At 43.3% G+C, this 24910-nt stretch overlaps 2 protein-coding genes and 2 pseudogenes across 4 annotated transcripts in view; 2 read left to right on the top strand and 2 right to left on the bottom strand.

Moving 5' to 3' along the window:
* Positions 1-8: 8 nt before the first annotated feature.
* LOC146522103 (uncharacterized) lies at positions 9-2873 on the bottom strand. Its single transcript, XM_085153878.1, has one exon. It carries the CDS (start codon positions 2488-2490, stop codon positions 889-891), a length of 1602 nt encoding a protein of 533 aa, XP_085010004.1. The 5' UTR covers positions 2491-2873; the 3' UTR covers positions 9-888.
* A 4278-nt stretch (positions 2874-7151) lies between these two features.
* On the top strand, positions 7152-12919 carry LOC146522101 (ATP-dependent RNA helicase DDX54-like; annotated as a pseudogene). The gene is made up of 4 exons (XR_014873082.1): positions 7152-7954; positions 8066-8139; positions 8231-8431; positions 12382-12919. The product of XR_014873082.1 is annotated as an ATP-dependent RNA helicase DDX54-like (transcript).
* On the bottom strand, positions 9314-11119 carry LOC146522102 (uncharacterized). The gene has a single exon (XM_085153885.1). It carries the CDS (start codon positions 10781-10783, stop codon positions 9479-9481), a length of 1305 nt encoding a protein of 434 aa, XP_085010011.1. The 5' UTR covers positions 10784-11119; the 3' UTR covers positions 9314-9478.
* The window catches only part of LOC146522100 (ATP-dependent RNA helicase DDX54-like), a 15633-nt pseudogene continuing 3319 nt past the window's right edge, over positions 12597-24910 (top strand). Inside the window, exons 1-10 of the transcript XR_014873117.1 lie at positions 12597-12611; positions 12728-12812; positions 12918-13400; positions 15960-16021; positions 16349-16480; positions 16579-16786; positions 16888-17022; positions 17174-17283; positions 23407-23518; positions 23630-23940. The product of XR_014873117.1 is annotated as an ATP-dependent RNA helicase DDX54-like (transcript). The remainder of the gene's footprint in view (positions 12612-12727; positions 12813-12917; positions 13401-15959; positions 16022-16348; positions 16481-16578; positions 16787-16887; positions 17023-17173; positions 17284-23406; positions 23519-23629; positions 23941-24910) is intronic.

Raw genomic sequence — 24910 nt, 5'->3', positions numbered from 1 at the left:
TGACTGTGAACTGTGATGTTTGATGTGTGTGTTGGCTCTCCTGTGCAGTAATATATAGCTTGATCACAGCTCTTTGCGTGTTGCAGACTTTATTTACAAAATTCCACAACACATTTCATCCAGTCAACTGAAATGACTTTATTATTGATTAGATCATTTACAGTGTGTACACATGAAACTAAAGATCTGTGCCACTTATATCACTCTGTATCTTAAACTGCTTCTGGAACAAACACGGGGCTATAAGATAGTTTCAGAGGATGAGGCTGCAGTAACACAGGTGTGAGATCTTGCACTTCATGCACGTCTTCTTTGCTGGCTTCCTTTTATCCTCTCCACACATGTCACGGAGAACAGTTTGTGGCTCTGTTCTTCTCCTTTTTGTTTGTATGCTGTTAGACATGTTTTCCCAGCAGGAATGCCTCCATGAATGCAGTCCTTGATGCTCTCTTTTAATGAAACTGAGGATTGCTTGAAATCTGACGAATCTTTGAGTTTTTCATTTTTGATTTATTTATTTTTGCCTGTTTCTGGTGAAAGTCTTCAGCCTGCTCAGGAGCACTCCACAACAGTTTCAGCTCTCTGGAAAATATCCAGAGTTTGGTTTAACTAACAAGAAACATTCTCAATGTCACAAATACAGAGTAAGCTACTGATTATATTTAAGCAGCACTACACCAGCCATAATTTAGCACAAGAGTGTTGAATTTGCACCATTTATGATGACAAAGCCTACTTTAGACTACTTTTGCAAGTTTTAGCAGTAGAGAGACTTTTGCACAGCCAGCACCACATGTTCATTTACAGATAATCAGCATTTTAAGAGGAACTTACATGGTTAATAAGAAATATGGTGATGTGGGTTTTGGACAACAGCATGAGCATTAGTTACAGAAGTTCACAAAGCACCGCTGTTATTCGTGCCGCACCAATAATATTTCCACAAGAGCAGGTTGATTTGGAATACGTGGGATAAACAGCCCCTCCATAATGGTATCCATCAGTAGACTCACCATAAATCTTCCCACATGAGCATTTCCACTGATTCTGATATTGTTGCTGAACTTGTCCAAACATAAATGCACTTGCACCTGACCCAAAGATCGATGCATTTGTCGCTTCCTTTTCTAAACCCTGGAGACAAACAAAAGGCTTGAGGTCTGAGCTGGTAGAGCTGATTGTTACTGTGAGTAAGTTTATTCTCTGGTGCTGCCCGATCCTGCTGAAGAATGATAATGAGTCCGGAAAGCTCCACACAACTTCCACTATTTGTGGTCTGGTCATCTGTGATTCCATATTTCCACCTGGAGTGTTGATCACTTGTTGGGAAACCTTATAATGCTGTTGGGGCGTTTCAATTTTCTGCATCCCAAAGAATGAATGTTCACTCTGAATCATAACCAAACTAGCCTCTGTTGTGAGAGAGAAGAGCTGGTTACCTTGGCAGCGTAGGCCATAGACTTGTCCATCTGTCATATAGTTTCCATAAGTGTCGTCACATAAACCGATGGTCCAGTCACAGTCTTTGGAAATACCGATGACCCATCTCTTAAAGTCAGAAACAAGAACTGTACCCTTAATGAGGAACAAGTTGGAAGAACAAAATTTCATCCACTGACTGTGGAAAACCTTCCTGTTGTCTTTGGACAGTGACATGCCAGGACCCAGAGTCTGTGGCTCAAAGATCAGGTGTGAACCAGTGGGAACAAGCTCCCGGTGGTGTTCAGGATCAACCAGAGTCAGCAATGATCCCCAGAACTGAGACGCTTGCTTCACCATCTTCTCCCCATTCTGTCTCATCTCCTCAACCAGTTTGTCCCGATGGCTGCCCGGCTCCAGCCCTTTTCTCAGATCCACAGCTTTGGCCTTCTGCACATCCTGATGCACCTGAGAATACATCTGCAGGAATCTGAAGGTGTCCTTCTCCTTCTGTGCTGCTTCCAGGCTGCTCTTGCTGGTTTTCAGGGACACCATACGAGCAGAGACCGAGCTCTGGACGCTGGTCAGAGAGATGTCACGCAGCTTAGTCACAGCCTCAATCAGACGCACACTGCAGCGACCCAGCTTCTCTCTTTCACTCTTCTCCCACTTTTCCAGACTCACATCCTCATCATCTGTTTTCTCCTGTAAGATCAGCTGCTCAGCTTTCAGCTTCTCCAGGAGCTCTTTGTGGGCTGTGGAGAAGGTCTTCATATTGTGTAGGCGGTGCTGGTCCTCAATGGCGCAGGAAACACACACACAGGTCATGTCGTCCAAGCAGTAGTACTCCAGGAGCTTGCCGTGCTGAGAACATTTGGTGTTCCCACATAAATCCATGGGTTCAGTCAGAGGATGAGTCTGCAGTAACACAGGTGTGGTCAGGTGGGCCTGGAGGTGCTGGACACACATGGAGATCTCACACTTCATGCACGTCTTCTTTGCTGGTTTCCTGTCCTCTGTACACATGTCACAGAGGATAGTTTGTGGATCCATGTTGATGTTTTCAGACATTTTTTAAAGCAGGATGAGTTAAAAATGATTCCGTGTTCAAGTTCAAGTCTTTCAAGTCCTCGAATTTTGCTCCTGTCTCTAACGCACTTTACAAAGAGTCTCTGTTTACTCTCTGATTCACACTGAAGGGGTGGGGTCAGACCAGCGTGACTGCAGCTGTTTTATAATGGCTGAACTTAGGTTTCATTTCTCATGAGGTGCCAACGAGTATGGAGGGAAATTTGCGTAAAAAAGGGCTACGCATGCGTACGATATGATCCAAAAAGGTAAACTAAGATTTACAAATGCGTGGATCGATTTTTGTTGACATCTGGGTCCTCCAATCTACTCAAAAATACGAAGCACACACGTAAAATAGTGATGAGGGACACTGTGCTGAAGCTTCGGAGGGTGTGTCGAGAAATCCATGAAGTATTTTATTAACTGCGTGTGGAGGCTTGCTTCGTTGTGGGCGAGTGACGTCAGCGATGAAGTCGGAAGCCTCGCTGGTTCCGAAAGTGGTTCAAGTGTTGGCGAGATTTCTGAACGCGTATTAAATGGATTGGATCCCTGCAAAAATTGCGTGTTAGTGTTCCAACTTAGGGTGGGTGCTTTTTATTCCAAGGTGAAGCGTTATTGTGTGCGAAGCAACTGGGGCACAGCAACAACACGTGGTTCATGGGTATCATTCAGAGGTGCATGTATTTATATTGATATGAAAGGATTTTCTCCAAAGTCCGAGACGTTACCAAAAGGAGAAACCAGCGGAAATCTTTGGAGCGACACGAGTGCCAAAATGAATTAAACAAAAACATCATTAGATAATTAGTTAAATGTAACAAATTAATTAAAATTATTAATAAATACATACATAATTTTTCGGTGTTTTAAATTGAATTAATTGAATTAAAATAATGAATTCACCATCACCACAGTATTTATAAGCACAGTCAGTGTCTCATTTTTGGAAACCCTGCAACAATTTTAACATAAACATGTCCAACATGTCCTACTGGAATTATTTAATCATTTACTAAAATCACAAGTTTTGGGTTTTTTGGAGCGGGTGGGGGCAGTGGCGTGTCGAGCGGGGTGGCCTGGGGGGGCACAGGCAACCCCCCCCCCCAACCAGACTGGCCACCCCAGGTGCCACCCCGAAGCTAAAACAATAAAATTCAATGAAATATCAAATGTACCATTATGTTTTCACATGACATCTGTTTCACTCAGATATCCGAGTGTAAGTGAATGCAGTATCGGCTTCTGCACTAGGAGTATCACGTTCGCAAAGGTAGGAGAGCCAAGCACGAAAGACGGCACCGCAGAAAACAATTTTTTGGCGAAAGATTAACAGGTCAACATAGCTGGACTGGCCATCGAACATACCAAGCATTTGCCCGGTGGGCTAATGACTTTTATTTTTTTTTTGTAACGGCATGAACAATGAGAAGTGGTGGATTGGCCAAATGCTGGCTGATGTGTGAACATAACTCAGTTGTTTGGTGGTGGCTATGGCGGAGTTTCCACAGAGGCCAGCAGGTGGATGAGGGAAGGGGAGGCAGGAGGAGGAGAGACCCGAGGCAGCCGCCAGTCCGAGTATCAGGTGAACTGAACTTCAGGTAAGAAGTTATGAACTGCAGTCTATCTGGGTCAGATATAAACCAAGTTTAGGTGGAGTTTATTTTCGTTGTGCTGACTTTTTACCGTCAGTTGCAATAACTCGTACTGCGTACTAGCTAGCATGACGGAGTTTCTACAGCTGGGTGGGTGCTGTGATGTTACTGATGGTGAACTTTATTTTATTCATAAAGTTAGTAGAGTTGCCAACGGCTCCTTAAAAAATGGAATGGTCTCGTATTCAGAGAAAATATTATATGTTTCTCATTGAGTTGAAAAGGAACACAGTTTGTCCTGTACTTTAGCTAGAATGAAAAAGACACAAAGCTGGAGTTTTTCTGTCGTTACGCTGCACAGCTGCCTCTTCTCTCATTCTCTCCCCTCCCTCTCCTGTTCCTACTTCAATCATGAAACTGATCATGATCAGCTGATATGGCTTTTCTCTCTTGTTTATTTATCGACCACCAGCGGAGGAAACCAGCGAATGTCGCACTAAACAACAGCAGCACGTTAAAGCTTGATCAGCTGTCGTTACAATTTATTTAATATTAATTTCTAGTATCAGCTGATGTTTGCTGGAGCCACAGCTGTAAAAGCTGCTGGTCATGTTGTCAGTTTGGTTATCTGGTGAGAGGGAAACATGAAGATGAAACCAGGAGATGTCCTTACTGAATCATCAGAGCTGAACAGGTGATGGAGAAACAGGTTTACCTTTTAGTTGATATGAATGAGTTGAAGGGAAGTTATGAACTGTTTCTGAGAAACAAATAACACCAGGATCCTTTTCTACGTAGCTGAGGCTGGTAACTGTGCATGGGCGGGTCTAGCAAAGTTTTGCCAGGGGGGCAGGTAGGGCATTAACAGGGAGAGGGGGGCACAAGGAAATACTTTTCTTTCGTATTCTCATTTAAAATATCTAGCTTTTATTAAATAATTATCTGAATCTTGCAAACAAAGTTTTTATCTGACGTAAAATGTATAGAAATCATACATATACCAACAAGACAGTGTACATCACTGTAACAACAGCATTTGTTTTCATTCAAAGGCTTTATGGCTTTAATAACTGGTGTGTTGGTCTTTGCTGCCACCAAACACCATGTGGAGTACCTAAAGGAGGTAAGATAACAGTGTAGCCTAAATTTGTGAGAATGTTAAATATTGTTTTAAAAACTAGAGCTTTAGTTGACTTCTTCTTTTTTCCCCCTGATGTCCAGCTGCTGTCGACAGAAGGTTTAGAGTGTGCCTACATCTACAGTGCCCTTGATCAGACTGCCAGGAAGATCAACATTGGGAAATTTGTGCATCGGAAAGCCATGGTGCTTCTGGTGACTGATGTTGCTGCTCATGGTATAGACATCCCCCTGCTGGATAATGTCATCAATTACAACTTCCCCTCCAAAGCCAAACTTTTCTTGCACAGAGTTGGTGAGCAGCTGTATGCAGAAGGAACAAAGTGATTCAGCTTCTTTAATTTGAAATGATTAGGCCAGCATTACGTGTATTTTTCCCCTGTCTTTTCCCATTGGGGCGTGTGGGACGAGTGGGCCAAAGTGGCACAGCCTATAGTCTGATTTGTCCTGATGAAATGCCTTATGTCTACGACCTCCACCTCTTCCTAGGGCGACCAGTTCAGTTTGCTTCACCTGAACAAACACAAGGTAGACTCTACTGCATGCCTGTCAGGTCTTAAAGTGACAGATGAACTGTTTAACTGATGTGCTACACATTTGAGGTTTCTAATAAACTTTATTTAGTGCTCTTTTTATCTGTCACTGTATTGTCTGTGAAGGTTCTCAGTCATCCAGGTCATCGTAGTCAAAGGAGCTTGCAAAGAAAAGCGTCTGGACTTCTTTAAGTTACTTGAAGACGTTTCACCTCTCATCCGAGAGGCTTCTTCAGTTCTAAGGTCAAATGGTGGAGAGTCCCAGATATAAACCTGGTGGGAGTGTCCCCCCACAGAGGGACAGAAGGACCCCCTGATGATCCTCTAATCGCCTGAGCCAAGGTGTGGAACTGGGTGTGGGTCCCAATCAGCCAGAATTTCGGGTGAGTTCATTGTGAAACCTGGCCCCACCTTATCATGCGAATTCCTGAGGTCAGATGGCCCAGGGTGTGAGTGGGCGTTAAGGCGTCTGGGAAGGGATCTCAAAACTGGATTATAGATGGCAGAGAGTTGGTGTCGTAAACCACCGCCTCTGTTCAAAGATGGTCGCTCACAGTGGACATAGATGGCTTCTTTCACTCCTCTTTCAAACCATCTGTCCTCTCTGTCCAAAATGTGAACATTGGCATCCTTGAAAGAGTGTCCTTTATCCTTAAGATGCAGATGGACAGCTGAATCTTGTCCTGTGGAGGTGGCTCTTCTGTGTTGTGCCATGCGCTTGTGAAGTGGCTGTTTGGTCTCTCCAATGTAGAGGTCTGGGCATTCCTCGCTGCACTGTACAGCATACACCACATTGTTAAGTCTGTGTTTTGGCGTTTTGTCTTTCGGGTGAACCAGTTTTTGTCTGAGTGTGTTGCTGGGTCTGAAGTACACCGGGATGTCATGCTTGGAGAAAACCCTCCTGAGTTTCTCTGATACACCGGCTACATAGGGGATGACAATGTTGTTGCGTCTGTCCTTCTTATCCTCCCTCGCTGGTGTCTGATCTTCTTTTCTGTGCCTCTTTGCTGACTTTAAGAACGCCCATTTAGGATAGCCGCACGTTTTGAGTGCTTCCTTTACATGTGTGTGTTCCTTCTTTTTCCCCTCAGGCTTAGAGGGAACATGTTCTGCCCGGTGGTGTAGGGTCCTAATTACTCCAAGTTTGTGTTCCAGAGGGTGATGGGAGTCAAACAGGAGGTACTGGTCCGTGTGTGGGGGCTTCCGGTAAACTTCGATGTTGAGGTTGCCATTCTCTTCAATGTGCAAAAACTGGTTCACCCGAAAGACAAAACGCCAAAACACAGACTTAACAATGTGGTGTATGCCGTACAGTGCAGCGAGGAATGCCCAGACCTCTACATTGGAGAGACCAAACAGCCACTTCACAAGCGCATGGCACAACACAGAAGAGCCACCTCCACAGGACAAGATTCAGCTGTCCAGCTGCATCTTAAGGACAAAGGTCACTCTTTCAAGGATGCCAATGTTCATATTTTGGACAGAGAGGACAGATGGTTTGAAAGAGGAGTGAAAGAAGCCATCTATGTCCACTGTGAGCGACCATCTTTGAACAGAGGCGGTGGTTTACAACACCAACTCTCTGCCATCTATAATCCAGTTTTGAGATCCCTTCCCAGACGCCTTAACGCCCACTCACACCCTGGGCCATCTGACCTCAGGAATTCGCATGATAAGGTGGGGCCAGGTTTCACAATGAACTCACCCGAAACTCTGGCTGATTGGGACCCACACCCAGTTCCACACCTTGGCTCAGGCGATTAGAGGATCATCAGGGGGTCCTTCTGTCCCTCTGTGGGGGGACACTCCCACCAGGTTTATATCTGGGACTCTCCACCATTTGACCTTAGAACTGAAGAAGCTTCTCGGATGAGAGGTGAAACGTCTTCAAGTAACTTAAAGAAGTCCAGACGCTTTTCTATGCAAGCTCCTTTGACTGTCACTGTATTGAAATGTCTGCATTTCTTTTTTGTACTCCAGATTCAGAAGGTGTGTTTGGCCAAGTCCCTCAGAGGATCTTGGATGATGAAAGTGCTCATCTGATCACGTCTCACGAAAACTCCCTGGATCTGCAAAATCTGCTCCGTGTCTCAGAGAACGCCTACAAGCAGTACCTCAAGTCACGGCCAAACCCCTCGCCGGAGTCCATCAGACGGGTTAAAAACACAGATGTGTCCAGCATGGGTGTCCATCCAGTACTTGGTAAGTTCAAAGGAGGATAAACTATAAAAAGAAGAGAGAAATTATGAAGAAAATCAAAAGGAGTAGTGAGGAACTGATGGCAGTTAGGTAAGACAATTTGATTTGTTTCAGGGTGTGGTCTGGAAAAAATGGAACTGGAGTGCCTTCAAATAGTCGATGCCATCAAGAGCTACAAATCCAAAGCGGTGAGTTTGATGCAGACACATCACAGCGCTGCATTTTCTGGTAAAAAGTGTTCTAGTAAGCAAAGAAACATATAATTCTCTCCTGAAATAGACCATCTTCGAAATCAACTCCAGTAGTAAGACACCAGCCAGTGAGGTGATGCGGGCCAAACGCTCTAAAGACACTCGGCTAGTGGACAAATTCAGCAAGTAGAGAGAAGACCGAGCTGCAGAAAGCAGGCTGCAGCAGCCAACCAACCCCACCACTACTGCTGACTGTGACATCACAGAAAAGGATGAGAGTGATTTAAATGTAAGCATGGGTGAAGTATTGCTTCTTTCTTTCTTCTCTGGATCGCTGTAGTTGCAGGTTTACATCAGTTTCATTAAGGATCAAGCACACATGGAACTCCAGTAAATCATAAATTAAAATGTGGATATTACCTGTCCACAGATTCATGGTGACGTATCTGCTCTTTTAACTGTTTGGTGACTTCGCTTTGTTTGGCGATTGTAGAAATGGTTTACATGAGATTATAGCTGAGATTCAGAGGTTTCTGCAGCACTTATATTTCTGACCTCTTGTTATAACCGATTAAATGCGATCTCCTCCCTTTTGCCCCCATTTTTTGTGGTGTGGGTGCAAATGATCAGGCATGACATTCTCAAAAGAAATCAGATAAGATACTGCAAATAATTATTTCTGCATTTGTGTGATTGAAATGAATTGAAAATGTGTATGCAATGATAGAGTTTTAAAGATTCGGCCTAAATAATTTTTCGAGTGAATGAGCCTAAACATGATGACCTAACCAGTGACACCGTGTCACCTGTGACACACACACACACGCACACACACACACACACACACACACACACGTATGACTTTGCCGGTTTCAGCTGAAACAATTTCAGTGTTTCAAACCATGTTCCAGGATTTTTCCTTCACCATTTATGAGGTTTCAAGAAGGAGATAAACGACAGATATGAATGTTTGAAAAAGTTATAGATGAAAAGATTAGATGAAAAATACTCAAAGGATAAATTCAATTGTTTATTGTTTTATAAATAAGTTGAAAAAGAAAAAGTTAACAAGTAAATAACGAAACAAGGTAAAATGAAGTAAGAACAAAAAGTTAACAAGTAAATAAAGAAACGAGGTAAAATGAAGTAGGAACAAAAAGTTAACAAGTAAATAAAGAAACGAGGTAAAATGAAGTAAGAACAAAAAGTTAACAAGTAAATAAAGAAACAAGATAGAGGAGAGAAAACCCCAACAATCCCCTCTGAGCACGCACTAGGCGACAGTGGGGAGGAAAAACTGCCTTTAAACGGGCAGAAACCTCCGGCAGAACCAGGCTCAGGAGGGGACAGTCAACTGCCGGGACTGGTTGGGGAGGTGAACAGAGGTGGAGCAAGACGAGGCTACACCAGGTGAGGAAGCAGTAGAGTCTCTCCTCCAGGGCCAGCGGAAACGTTTGTTCTTCTTTTTCATGCAGTTTTCTACAAGAGCTTTTTTTTCCAGGATGAGGGTTCTCAACTCATCGATGGTTTCTGCGTTTTGTATCTCAAGCTTCTTGAATGTTTTCTCCACCTCTTCCAGTGTTGCTCGTTTTTCTTCAAGCTTTTCCTTGAGCTCTTTGGATGTTGCCTCCTGCATTATCTTGTCCTTGTGCATGTCTGCGTTTCTCTGTTGTACTTCTTTGTACATGTCCTGTAGCTCCTCATTTCTTCTGTGGATATCTTGGAGCGTACGCTGCAGGTCGTCATGTATGTTGTCTTGTTCCTGCTTTTCCACTTGCATTTCAGTGTGTTTGCGCTTCAAGTTGTTGTATTCCAACAATATCCCCTTAGTGAGCTCGGAGTTGTTTCTCGCCATTTGACCCATCCTTTTCTGCATGTGTGAGCATTGTTTGTCCAGTTTTTCTTTTTCCCCTTCTAGTTGACTTGTTTTGTCCTTCAGTTCACTACAAAACTGTTGCAGTTTTAGATTTTTACCCTCAAAGTCTTCGACAATACGTTTCTCTTCTTTCAATCTGTTTTGCTGTTGCTCTTTCTCTTGAAGGAGGTCTTTATTTTTGCGCAGTTCATCATCCATCTTTATTTTCAGCATCCTGTATTTTTCCTCCGTGACTTTGAGTTTGTGCTCCATGTCTCTTTGCTTTTTCTCCTGTTCTTCCTTCTGTTGGAGGATTTCTTTGTTTTTTTTCACAGCTTCATCGAAGTTTGTTTGGAGCAGCCGATTCTTTTGGTCCATATATTGGAGATCCCATTCTGTCTTCTCAACAGTAGCTTTGCTGTCTTTAAGCTGGTTGGACATCTCCTTTAGTTCTGCGCTCTTTTGCTTGTTTTCCTTAATTAGGAAGACAATCTGCTCTCGTGCTTGTCCAAACTTGATTCCCCAGCCCTCATTAATAATTGTTATGTCGGGCTGGCGTTGTTGTCTTTCTTCCAGGTTCTTATTTTGCGCTTCCATCTGTCTACACTTCTCCTGCAGTTGAAGTTTCTCTTCTTCAATCTGTTGAATTTTATTCTGGAGATGGTAGTTTTCCTTCTTACTGTCATGTAATGCCCTTTGGATGGCTAAAAGGTCATTTGGCCGGCCACGACAGGAAGGAGAAGCGGCGTAATCTTTTTGCCTTGGTTGGTGTCTTGTTGGATACATGTTGAAGGTTGTAAACGACAACTCTGAAAAGTTTTCCAAAAGTTTCTGTGGTGAATGTGTGAAGGCTGCAAACACAAATGCTGCGAAGACACGAACTACAAATTGTTGTTTCTCACCCCTGTTTAAGGACAAACTTCAAAGGATCAAAGTGTAGTGACATCATAACTCCGTGAGCCAATGAGATTGTCATGTGACATTTTGGAATGGGGATATTTTTTTTTAAACCGTTTTCAAATTTAACTTAATATTTGACTGTTTCTTAACTGACCTGTTTAGCTGATTAAGAAATGAATTGCCACGAGCATCTCTAATGTTATATAACAGACAACAGAAAAAAAAAAGTTTTTTTTCTAAGTAATAGAGGTATAATACATTTTTTTTTTTTTTTTTTAAATAATCCTACTTTTTATAAGAGGGAACTGTTAGGTTTTGTAATGTTGATTGTCATTTATGCTTAGAAATATCTACTTATATATGGTTAGAGGTGTATAATTAATTGTGTAGTGATAGGATGTGTGATCTTTAGCAGGCTGCAAAGGCTTGGTGTGCATTCCAGAGTGTTCTGGAATCCACACCTACATCCTGGGAGCATGGGAAGAGGTCGTACCTTGTTTTATTGTTTTATGGTAGGATAAACGTGGCTATATCTGTTTTAGGCTAAGTGCTAGACTTTCCAGACCAGTAGGTTTAGGGAAGTCATTTATGGGGTCACACTCTGACCACACACACACACACACACACACAGGCAAGGTACTCTTTGTTTGTATATAGGCGGCGTATGTTAATGAACCTATGCATATTCATGTAACCTCAATAAAAGAGCAGTGTTACGGGGGAGCGGACGAGAGCAACTGGGGCCAAGCGAAGGAACGGCGTTTGTCCGGTTCTCTCCCGTGCACGAGAAACATGAAGAACTTTGCCTACTTCGTGTCTTGCTTTGCTGTGTAATTATATTGTCTTCAACGTTCCAGCGAATAGGTTTAAACTACAAACCTATCAGGAACATTATTTAAAGAATATGTATTTAATTGAAAAACTCTCTATTCATCTAAAGGCTATAACAAAAAAGGTGAGCTTCCTGCTCAAAAATGAAATGACCAAAATAAATGGAGCATTTCTCTGCAATTACAAACTCTGTGTAAACAATCTTGGTTTCAAAATAAGGCTAATGCTTGTGAGATGTCATCACAGGTGTAAATATTACTGCAGATGTTACTATGTCAAAGTCTCACAACTGTCTTATGTTTATTTATATAGGCAAGACCTACTTTTCACTTTTTAGCTTTGCTATATGTTCTTGAGTGTATTAGTTTGCCAGCAGCACGAACAGTGTACTAGTGTCAATAATAATAGTACGGTGGATTAGAAAACCTGCTCACAAGTTGAATAAACACCCAGGATTGTTTCCTCATTTTCATTCAAAACCAATATTTGAGTCAAAATGAGAAAGTTGTTTATGCTGTCTGATGAAGAAGAAGCAAAATAAAGTGCAGTTTTGATGTAGATGATGTTGTATACAAACTAGAAGAAGAAGATAGTAGGATCTCTGTATCATGTTTTGTCACTTTGTACCATGTAATTCTTTCTATTTCCACCAGGGGGTGTTTTCAGAGGTGGTAGGTGGTAAAAGAAGAGGTCAGCAGGAAGATGGCGAAGAGCGACCAAAGACCAAGAAAAAGAGGCAGTCAGGCAAAGATGAAGAGTATTATATCCCTCCGGGGGAGATAGTCACTTAAGTCATATCCTCTAAGGTGGGCAGGAAGTGTCACGGTCTGTGGGGCAGACCGTGGGGAGATGGGGAAATAGGACCCAAATGCCGGACTCTTCAGTGCAACAGTGTTTATTTACAAGGTGGTGAAATAAACAACAATAAATCCCCAGTTTCCCAGACTCCCGTGTAGTGTCTTCTTCCTAAAAGTCCCCGTGTAGTGCTCTCTGCCCCAGTGTCCCTGCACTCCCCGTGCTCACTGCTCCTTCTCGTCCCACACTCCTCCTGAGGGGAAAACAATAGAGGCAGCCGTTACACACTGTATCCATGCAGGCATACACTAACACTTGACTATGCTCGAAGACTGACGTGTAGTCAAACGTAATAATCCAGCGTCGGTGGAAGCTCCATCACTCTTCTAAATAGCTCCACCGACGAGCCCAGATGAGGAGCAGGTGTGCGGCAAGGACTTCGGGTGTGGCCAGGCCTCAAGTCAGGCCACGCCCCCAGGGCTGAAGGTGCCTGTAACTTGGCCACGGAAGAAAGGCAACACAGCCACCTGCCTACATACAGATGTGCACAGGGGCAGTGCAGACAACACACCAAATAACAATAACAATAATGATAATCCTAGTCCCCACTGCCCACGGACCCCGAGTCCCCAGAGCCGGGTCCGTGACAGGAAGAGCCTGGTTTCTCCTGGTGCGCTGTTCTTCCATGCTTTTATTACAGGGATCAATCCGTCTGGAAGGACCACTTGTTATAGTGGACGCCCTGGACCACTATCTCTGAAACGGGTTTCGGTACTGTTCCCTGGTAATAACATCCGGTCAGAGACGGGGAATGATGTCAGAGTGGAAGAACTTTATTTGCCACGAGCCCACATCGAACACACACTCTCGCTGGCAAGTAAGGATGTGATTCTGTAATTAATACAAATAAGAAATAACATAAACATCTCTCTTGTCTAGCATTTCTCATACTTCAGTATTACAGAGAACACCATACCAGATTACAAAGGGGCAGATCCTGATACCAGAAACAGAGCTTAGAGTAATAACATAACAGGATGGCATAAACACAGAATCATAATCAATTTAGGTCAATTCCTTCATTTGTGAGTCAACACCACCCTCTAGTGGACACAATTGCTCACTCAAAGGCCGCCATGTGTATGCAGGCTTTCTGAACAAGAACGGATTCGTATGCTAACTTAGTTACTCCATCAGGTAAAATCTTTGGGAACATTAACTCTCCACAATAACTGAAGCAACTTAGAAATGAGGAATATCCTGTGGAGCCAGGCTACTATTTACTTATTCCTACAACATAGCTGCTAACTCAAGGCAATAGTAACAGATGTCTACATTGGTACATTCACAGTAACAGAAATAAAATACGTTCCCAACGTGACTTACTGGTTCTATGAACGCACACTTGCCCGCCTTAGTCCGATTCAACTCAAGTCCACAACTTGCTTGCAGCAGCGCTACTCGCCGACTACACTTTTAATTACCACAGCAAGGAGAGAACGGGTGAGCGCTCTGATTTGGCCTCTGGGGGAATCATGCTCCTCCCATGTAGGTAACGCATGCCCTGGCCGGAGGACTTTTTAACAGGGCATAAAAGCCATTCATGCACTTACATATATGTGTGTGTATACAGTGGGGCAAAAAAGTATTTAGTCAGCCACCAATTGTGCAAGTTCCCCCACTTAAAATGATGACAGAGGTCAGTAATTTGCACCAGAGGTACACTTCAACTGTGAGAGACAGAATGTGGAAAAAAAAATCCATGAATTCACATGGTAGGATTTGTAAAGAATTTATTCGTAAATCAGGGTGGAAAATAAGTATTTGGTCAATAACAAAAATACAACTCAATACTTTGTAACATAACCTTTGTTGGCAATAACAGAGGTCAAACGTTTACTATAGGTCTTTACCAGGTTTGCACACACAGTAGCTGGTATTTTGGCCCATTCCTCCATGCAGATCTTCTCAAGAGCAGTGATGTTTTGGGGCTGTCGCCGAGCAACACGGACTTTCAACTCCCGCCACAGATTTTCTATGGGGTTGAGGTCTGGAGACTGGCTAGGCCACTCCAGGACTTTCAAATGCTTCTTACGGAGCCACTCCTTTGTTGCCCGGGCGGTGTGTTTTGGATCATTGTCATGTTGGAAGACCCAGCCTCGTTTCATCTTCAAAGTTCTCACTGATGGAAGGAGGTTTTGGCTCAAAATCTCACGATACTTGGCCCCATTCATTCTGTCCTTAACACGGATCAGTCGTCCTGTCCCCTTGGCAGAAAAACAGCCCCATAGCATGATGTTTCCACCCCCATGCTTCACAGTAGGTATGGTGTTCTTGGGATGCAACTCAGTATTCTTCTTCCTCCAAACACGCCGAGTTGAGTTTATACCAAAAAGTTCTACTTTGGTTTCATCTGACCACATGACATTCTCCCAATCCTCTGCTGTATCATCCATGTGCTCTCTGGCAAACTTCAGACGGGCCTGGACATGCACTGGCTTCAGCAGCGGAACACGTCTGGCACTGCGGGATTTGATTCCCTGCCGTTGTAGTGTGTTACTGATGGTGACCTTTGTTACTTTGGTCCCAGCTCTCTGCAGGTCATTCACCAGGTCCCCCCGTGTGGTTCTGGGATCTTTGCTCACCGTTCTCATGATCATTTTGACCCCACGGGATGAGATCTTGCGTGGAGCCCCAGATCGAGGGAGATTATCAGTGGTCTTGTATGTCTTCCATTTTCTGATGATTGCTCCCACAGTTGATTTTTTCACACCAAGCTTTCACACCAAGCTGCTTGCCTATTGTAGATTCACTCTTCCCAGTCTGGTGCAGGTCTACAATTCTTTTCCTGGTGTCCTTCGAAAGCTCTTTGGTCTTGGCCATGGCGGAGTTTGGAGTGTGACTGGTTGAGGCTGTGGACAGGTGTCTTTTATACAGATGATGAGGTCAAACAGGTGCCATTCGTACAGGTAACGAGTGGGGGACAGAAAAGCTTCTTACAGAAGACGTTACAGGTCTGTGAGAGCCAGGGATTTTCCTTGTTTGAGGTGACCAAATACTTATTTTCCACCCTGATTTACGAATAAATTCTTTACAAATCCTACCATGTGAATTCATGGATTTTTTTTTCACATTCTGTCTCTCACAGTTGAAGTGTACCTCTGGTGCAAATTACTGACATCTGTCATCATTTTAAGTGGGGGAACTTGCACAATCGGTGGCTGACTAAATACTTTTTTGCCCCACTGTATACACGTGTATATATACAGAGATCAATTTCTTTTTTCTGTAGACATTTATCTAATAAATTAACCCTCCACGGTGTAGATTCTCAAAGTTTTTCTGGATTATTTTCTCATCATAAAGCATATTCATTCAACTTAGCTTCCATATGTTTTAGCATCTAAAGGCAAATAATCCTAAACTTTTTTCTCAGGCCTGACAGAGCCTGTACTGATTCGTTTGGATGTGGATTCCAAGCTCAGTGATCAGATCAAGGTAAAAAGGCAGAATTTGCTTTTGTTTTATTTACCTTTTGTTTAATCTGAGAAATTAGATGGAAGGTTTTGCATTATTTATTACAACCTCAGTACAGGATTATTGCATCTACTCTACATGCTAACTTATGTTAAATCAGCTACTGTGTCAGTGTCTTGGTCTTTCTACTTGTTGCTCTGTCTTCAGACACTTGCTATTCAAACATTTTGTATTCTTCTCCCAGAAATGTTGAATGATTTAAATGTAAAGCCCAAAGCAAAAGTCCTTACAGTCACCTGATGTTTCCATGGCTTTGAGCATGTTTTCATTTCTTCTAACTTTCATCAGCTGTCATTCTTCCACCTGCGTGTGGATGACAAGCCGGCTCTGCTGCTCCACCTCCTGAGGAATGTAGTGAAGCCTCAGGAACAGACAGTGGTCTTTGCTGCCACCAAACACCATGTGGAGTACCTAAAGGAGGTAAGATAACAGTGTAGCCTAAATTTGTGAGAATGTTAAATATTGTTTTAAAAACTAGAGCTTTAGTTGACTTCTTCTTTTTTCCCCCTGATGTCCAGCTGCTGTCGACAGAAGGTTTAGAGTGTGCCTACATCTACAGTGCCCTTGATCAGACTGCCAGGAAGATCAACACTGGGAAATTTGTGCATCGGAAAGCCATGGTGCTTCTGGTGACTGATGTTGCTGCTCGTGGTATAGACATCCCCCTGCTGGATAATGTCATCAATTACAACTTCCCCTCCAAGGCCAAACTTTTCTTGCACAGAGTTGGTGAGCAGCTGTATGCAGAAGGAACAAAGTGATTCAGCTTCTTTAATTTGAAATGATTAGGCCAGCATTACGTGTATTTTTCCCCTATTTTTTCCCATTGGGGCGTGTGGGACGAGCGGGCCAAAGTGGCACAGCCTATAGTCTGATTTGTCCTGATGAAATGCCTTATGTCTACGACCTCCACCTCTTCCTAGGGCGACCAGTTAAGTTTGCTTCACCTGAACAAACACAAGGTAGACTCTACTGCATGCCTGTCAGGTCTTAAAGTGACAGATGAACTGTTTAACTGATGTGCTACACATTTGAGGTTGCTAATAAACTGTATTTAGTGCTCTTTTTATCTGTCACTGTATTGAAATGTCTGCATTTCTTTTCGTACTCCAGATTCAGAAGGTGTGTTTGGCCGAGTCCCTCAGAGGATCTTGGATGATGAAAGTGCTCATCTGATCACGTCTCACGAAAACTCCCTGGACCTGCAAAATCTGCTCCGGCTCATAGGAAGTGACAATCAAGAGGGAGACCACACACAGGCTTTTAAAGGCTGTAAGACATATTTAATGAAATTAGGTAAAGCAACTTAAAGACCATTTAAAGGACATAACAGCCATAACTGAAACTTCCATGATGGGTGCCAGACAGAGCCCAAAGCCAGCCCCTATGGTTCAGTCAAGGTGTCTTTATATACACGGGGACTGGCCTCTCAGGTGTGCTGCATCAATAATTTGGTCAGCTCCACCTACCTGCAAGAAACAGGTAAAAGAAAAAGCAAAACACGCCAGCCCACTGGCCGTCACACTTCCCCCCATAGAACAGGGTCTCACCCTGAATTGGCAAACACATTTACATTATGAATTTGCAACTAGAAGAACATGCACATATTAAATCCATAACATATATACACACACATGCAACCTCACTTTCAACACCTTTTGTATGCTCAAAAGTCATCTTCAGCTCAACTCCAACCTCAGCAACCTTGGTACCTAGGAGCAATTTAAGAGGAAGGAAAACGATACTGGAGAGGACATACTTTAAAGCATATGAGGAGTGAAGCTGCTGGTTACAAAGGGGCACGGAACAAAGCATCTGCCAAGACATTATCTTTGCCCTTAATGTGCTGGATATCCAAATTGTAAGGCTGCAAAAAGAGGGCCCACCGCATGAGCCTCTGATTTGGGTTCTGCAATGAGTTCAAGAAAGTGAGAGGATTATGGTCAGAAAATACCTCAATTGGCCGAGCAGAATCTAAATATACCCTAAAATGCTGCAAGGCCAAGACTAATGCCAAAGCTTCCTTTTCAATGACCGAATAATTTAGCTGATGGGAGTTGAACTTCTTGGAATAGAAACTAACTGGATGTTCAGTACCTTGCTTGTCAGCTTGGACTAGAACAGCACCTGCACCAATGTGGCTTGCGTCCACATACAGCTTGAAGGGCTGATCCAGACGAGGTGCTAAAAGCACAGGTTCAGAGCACAGTAAAGCTTTTACATCCCAAAAAGCTTGCTGGCATGCTGCAGACCAAATAAACTTTACTTTGGCCTTCAACAAATCAGTCAGAGGAGCAACCACTGTTGAGAAGTTTCGACAAAAACAGCGATAATAACCGACCAGACCCAAAAACCTCATGAGTTCTTTTTTGGTTACTGGAACAGGGAACTCTTTGATGGCCAACACCTTTGCATCAACTGGCCTCACATAACCTTGGCCCACAACCTTACCAAGATAGGTCACAGTTGCTTTTGCAAATTCACATTTTGCCAGGTTGATAGTCAGATTTCCTCAAACTAGTCGTTCAAACAGAGTGCGAATACGATCCAGATGATCCTCCCAAGTGCTACTATATACCACCATGTCATCTAGGTAAACAGCACAGCCTTTCAGCCCATTAACAACCATATTCATGAGTCGCTGAAATGTAGCTGGAGCATTGCGTAAACCAAAACCCATGACTGTATATGAATAAAGACCAGATGGTGTGATGAAAGCAGATATTTCCTGAGCTCTGGGAGTCAGTGGCACCTGCCAATATCCCTTCAACAGATCAAACTTGCTCACATATTCTGCTGCACCAACTTGGTCAATACAGTCGTCAATATGAGGCAAGGGATAGGAATCGGGTTTGGTCACTGCATTTACTTTACGAAAGTCTGTGCAACAACGTGGTGATTTATCAGCTTTTTCAACCAACAAACATGGGGAAGCCCAGCTTGATGACGACGGCACTGCAATGTTGTTTTCCAACATGTACTGAACTTCCTTATCAATTATTTTCCTCTTTTCCTCAGAGACCCTGTAAAACCTCTGCCGGATTGGTTTTGCATCACCCACATCAATATCATGCTCCATCAAAGTTGTTTTAGAAGGTGTGTCTCTAAACAAGGTTGGATACCTTTTAATTAATGCAGACAGTTCTGCACATCTGTCAGCAGGCAAATGGCCCAACAGCACATCCAAGCTCTGAAGAGTTTCTGAATTCTTCAGACGACCAAGCAATAAAGGATCATCAGGTGCTGCCACATCCTCCCCCCCACAATCTGACTGCGCCATTGTACAAGCAGTCAACCCTGGACTCGATGTGGAAGGAGAAATGAGAGAGCCTGACAGACCAACGGATAAAGGACGAACATGATAGGGTTTCAACAAATTAACATGGCAAAGTTGATTTCTGTTCCGGCGATCTGGGGTAGCAATCAGATAATTCTGTTCAGACAGTTTCTGTACCACGGTGTAAGGCCCAGCAAACTGTGCCTGGAACGGTCACCCTGCAATCGGCAATAAAGCCAAAACCTGGTCACCCGCACTAAACTGCTGCTCTTCAGAACGCTGGTCATACAAATATTTCATCTTGACCTGAGCCTTTTCAAGGTTCTGTTTTGCTAACTGACCTGCCACATACAGTCTGTGCCGAAAACCATTAACATAATCTATCAAGTTCACTGGTGGTTCACCTGACAACCACTTATTGCACAGTACTGTCAATGGTCCCTGAACTTTGTGGCCAAAGACCAAGTCATTTAGGCTAAACCCAGTACTCTCCTGGCACACTTCTCGCGCTGCCAACAGAAGCCACGGTAAACCTTCCTCCCAGTCACTCCTCATTTCGGTGCAATAGGCACGTAACAAGGACTTCAGTGTTTGATGGAAGTGCTCTAAAGCACCTTGGCTCTCTAGATGATAAGGAGAGGCTTTATTATGTACAATATTCAACAGCTTAAGAACTTGTGCAAATAGATTTGATCAAAAGTTTGATCCCTGGTCACTCTGAATAATCTTCGGTATGCCAAATATAGAAATAAACCGTGTCAAAGCCTTCACCACAGACTTAGCTGTGATGGTACGCAGTGGATATGCAGCAGGATAACGTGTAACCTGGCACATTACAGTCAACAGATACTCTGAACCAGATTTTGATCTAGGGAGAGGACCCACACAGTCAATGATCAAATGTTCAAATGGGTTACTCACAGCAGGGATGGGACAAAGTGGGGCAGGTTTAATAGACTGATTTGGCTTACCTACAATTTGGCAAGTATGGCAGGTCTTAATGTAAGCTGAAACATCACGCTTAAGACGTGGCCAAAAGAAGTAGCGCAAGATGTAATTATAAGTCTTCGTCACTCCCAAATGCCCAGATTTGTCATGAGAACACTTCAACACCTCGTCACGGTATTTAGTTGGAACCACAATCTGGACAACTGGACTTCCAACACAGTCCAACCCTTGCAGAATTCACCTACGGACTAGTACATCCTTCTGCAGAAAATAACCAGAGGCTGCACTTCTAGCGTCATCACTAGGTTGCACTTTGTGAAACAGCTCAGTCAGTGAAGCATCAGCACGCTGTGCTTGAATTAACTCTTGCTGGGAAACTGACAAATGTTCAGGAACAATCAAATCTGGTTCAACCTGACACTCTTCTGCTTGAGTTACAGGCTCTGCATCCTTTTTAGCTGCAGCCCTTGTAACAGCACAAGCTGCAAAGTCAGAAAAACCCTGTTCACACTCATGGGACTCATTCAGAACACTAGATTTAACAGATAAAGAATGGTCAGCCCAGACTCGATTTCCAGCCAAATCATTCCCCAAAATCACATGTACGCCCTCAAGTGGCAAAGCAGGACGAACACCAAGGCAGATATCATCATCCACAAAACTGCATGACAGCCTGACTTTATGCACTGGGGCACAGATAGTGGTTAAACCCATGCCTTGAACAAGTACACACTCACCAGTATCAGTAACCTGTGAAAATGGCAACATGGAAGCTAAGATAAAAGAATCCTTTGCTCCTGTGTCACGCAAAATCTTTACAGGAACTTTATGAACATCACCCGGGAGTGACACAAACCCATCTGACACAAAATCCTCAAACCCCGAATAGCTCTCCGAGTCAGACTTAGGCGAAACTGGCGTCTCTCGAGAGACCACTGAAATTTCCCGTGCAGGAATGGTAAGAGCCGCAGGCTTAACCTGTTTGCCTGTACGTGCCAACTTGCTTTTCAACAAGGGACATTCTGCTTTCCAGTGTCCATCGCCATGGCAGTAGTTGCATGCTTGACCAAACTTACTGGGCTTCACACCACCAATGGCTTTCGCAGGAACCGATGACATAAACTTAGTTTGACCAAAAGCTCTAGCAGGAGCACCCACTGAAAAACAGTTTCTACCAACCTGCCCCTTATGTGCCAAGATATATTCATCTGCCAATTTAGCAGCGTCAGAAACTGTTGTCACTTCCCGTTCGGCAATGTAAGTGGCAACCTCAGGAGGAACACAATTTTTAAACTGCTCCAATACCATTAACTCACATAAATCCTTAAAAGTTGACACTCCCAGTGCAGAACACCATCTGTTGAAGTGTTTAGTTAAATCCCTCGCAAACTCTATATGCGACTGCTTATCAGACTTCCTCCATGATCTGAAACGTTGACGGTAAGCTTCTGGTACCAACTCATATGCCTTCAGAACTGCATCTTTAACAGTAGCAAAACTCCAACAATCAACTGCCCTGAGTGCTGAATAAGCTTCCTGAGCCTTTCCAGTCAAAACAGACTGTAACATAATCACACAGTCAGCTTCTGGCCACCCTCCCAATTCGGCAATGCGTTCAAAAAGGGAGAAAAAGGCATCTGGCTCTCTTTCATCAAATTTCGGCACCAAGCGCAAGTTATGCACAATATCAAAAGTTTCAAGTCCTTGTGGAGGAGACTCTTTAGCCTCAACACCACCTGATAACTTGCCCGCCTTGATTAGGTCTAGCCGATACTGCTCTAGCTCCAACTTTTCCTTTTCTAAAGAATGCCTTACACGTTCTTTCTCAATGTTCAGCTTGTCTCTTTCCATTTGTAAGAGTAACAATTCCTTTTGCTGCTCAAAAGACAAAGCAACGGCAGTTGAGACCACAGACTGATCAACCTCAGCCACTAAGGTCTGCATTTTACCTGGCAACACGCCTCTCTTTGCTAATGCAGCCTTCAACACTCCTTTAATCTCATCTTTCAACCGTTTTTTATCTCCAACATCAACATCATAATGTTCAGCAAGTTTCAAGAGTTGTTCCCTAGTACAACTATTCAAGAGTTCTTCCGATGGAGACTGAACAAAAGCATCAACTGTAGCCATAACAGCAAAGTATTGATTCTCGACATGCAATTGAAAACAGCACTTTCCCGCTAACTGCCTAACCAAAATCTACTTAACTAAAGCCTAGTCTTCATGCAGTTACTTACGGTGGGTACTTATGCACTAAAAACCGCCAGAAAGAGAAAGGCAACTGCACAAACAGCGACCCCCTCAAACCTGGGGACGTGCTCCCGAGACAACTGCTCTAACCGTGTTCACCGCAACAGAAATTTCAGTGAATGATTCTCAAGAGAGAAACACTCCTTCAACCTAACCGGGAAAGCACTGATTCTCACTCATGCACATTCAATAATCAACACAGCGCATGCTGTAGCTCATGCAAAGTTCACACAAGACAGCACACCAACAGTAGCTCCAGTAAACTTAAGTCTACAGCAAAACAACAGTGTTAACATGACTGCCTCCACTTAATCTGCCTAACCAAATGGCCTCCCAAACACAATACACAGCAAACCCAGAATATCAAAGCACCACCAATAACCAAACTGATCAGCAATCAACTCAACAATTGCCTACAAGGCAAGCCCTAGCCAAGACACAACTAGACAAGCAGCTGCAAACAGACCAGCTCTCAATCATATGTTAGAAAGCTCACCAAACCAGGAAAATTGCACAGACGATCCCGGACGAGCCCCCATTTGTCACAACCCGGCTCATAGGAAGTGACAATCAAGAGGGAGACCACACACAGGCTTTTAAAGGCTGTAAGACATATTTAATGAAATTAGGTAAAGCAACTTAAAGACCATTTAAAGGACATAACAGCCATAACTGAAACTTCCATGATGGGTGCCAGACAGAGAGAGCCAGAGCCCAAAGCCAGCCCCTCTGGTTCAGTCAAGGTGTCTTTATATACACGGGGACTGGCCTCTCAGGTGTGCTGCATCAATAATTGGGTCAGCTCCACCTACCTGCAAGAAACAGGTAAAAGAAAAAGCAGAACACAAGGCCAGCCCACTGGCCGTCACACTCAGAGAACGCCTACAAGCAGTACCTCAAGTCGCGGCCAAACCCCTCGCCGGAGTCCATCAGACGGGTTAAAAACACAGATGTGTCCAGCGTGGGTGTCCATCCAGTACTTGGTAAGTTCAAAGGAGAATAAACTATAAAAAGAAGAGAGAAATTATGAAGATAATCAAAAGGAGTAGTGCGGAACTGATGGCAGTTAGGTAAGACAATTTGATTTGTTTCAGGGTGTGGTCTGGAAAAAATGGAACTGGAGTGCAGACACATCACAGCGCTGCATTTTCTGGTAAAAAGTGTTCTAGTAAGCAAAGAAACATATAATTCTCTCCTGAAATAGACCATCTTCGAAATCAACTCCAGTAGTAAGACACCAGCCAGTGAGGTGATGCGGGCCAAACGCTCTAAAGACACTCGGCTAGTGGACAAATTCAGCAAGTAGAGAGAAGACCGAGCTGCAGAAAGCAGGCTGCAGCAGCCAACCAACCCCACCACTACTGCTGACTGTGACATCACAGAAAAGGATGAGAGTGATTTAAATGTAAGCATGGGTGAAGTATTGCTTCTTTCTTTCTTCCCTGGATCGCTGTAGTTGCAGGTTTACATCAGTTTCATTAAGGATCAAGCACACATGGAACTCCAGTAAATCATAAATTAAAATGTGGATATTACCTGTCCACAGATTCATGGTGACGTATCTGCTCTTTTAACTGTTTGGTGACTTCGCTTTGTTTGGCGATTGTAGAAATGGTTTACATGAGATTATAGCTGAGATTCAGAGGTTTCTGCAGCACTTATATTTCTGACCTCTTGTTATAACCGATTAAATGCAATCTCCTCCCTTTTGCCCCCATTTTTGGTGGTGTGGGTGCAAATGATCAGGCATGACATTCTCAAAAGAAATCAGATAAGATACTGCAAATAATTATTTCTGCATTTGTGCGATTGAAATGAATTGAAAATGTGTATGCAATGATAGAGTTTTAAAGATTTGGCCTAAATAATTTTTCGAGTGAATGAGCCTAAACATGATGACCTAACCAGTGACACCGTGTCACCTGTGACACACACACACACGCACGCACGCACGCACGCACGCACACACACACACACACGTATGACTTTGCCGGTTTCAGCTGAAACAATTTCAGTGTTTCAAACCATGTTCCAGGATTTTTCCTTCACCATTTACGAGGTTTCAAGAAGAAGATAAACGACAGATATGAATGTTTGAAAAAGTTATAGATGAAAAGATTAGATGAAAAATACTCAAAGGATAAATTCAATTGTTTATTGTTTTATAAATAAGTTGAAAAAGAAAAAGTTAAACAAGTAAATAAAGAAACGAGGTAAAATGAAGTAAGAACAAAAAGTTAACAAGTAAATAAAGAAACAAGGTAAAATGAAGTAAGAACAAAAAGTTAACAAGTAAATAAAGAAACGAGGTAAAATGAAGTAAGAACAAAAAGTTAACAAGTAAATAAAGAAACGAGGTAAAATGAAGTAAGAAC

Source organism: Neolamprologus multifasciatus, chromosome 3, assembly GCF_963576455.1.
Source record: "Neolamprologus multifasciatus chromosome 3, fNeoMul1.2, whole genome shotgun sequence".
Lineage (NCBI taxonomy): Eukaryota > Metazoa > Chordata > Actinopteri > Cichliformes > Cichlidae > Neolamprologus > Neolamprologus multifasciatus.
Note: the sequence above shows the minus strand (reverse complement) of the source record. Positions and strands in the feature narration are given on the sequence as shown.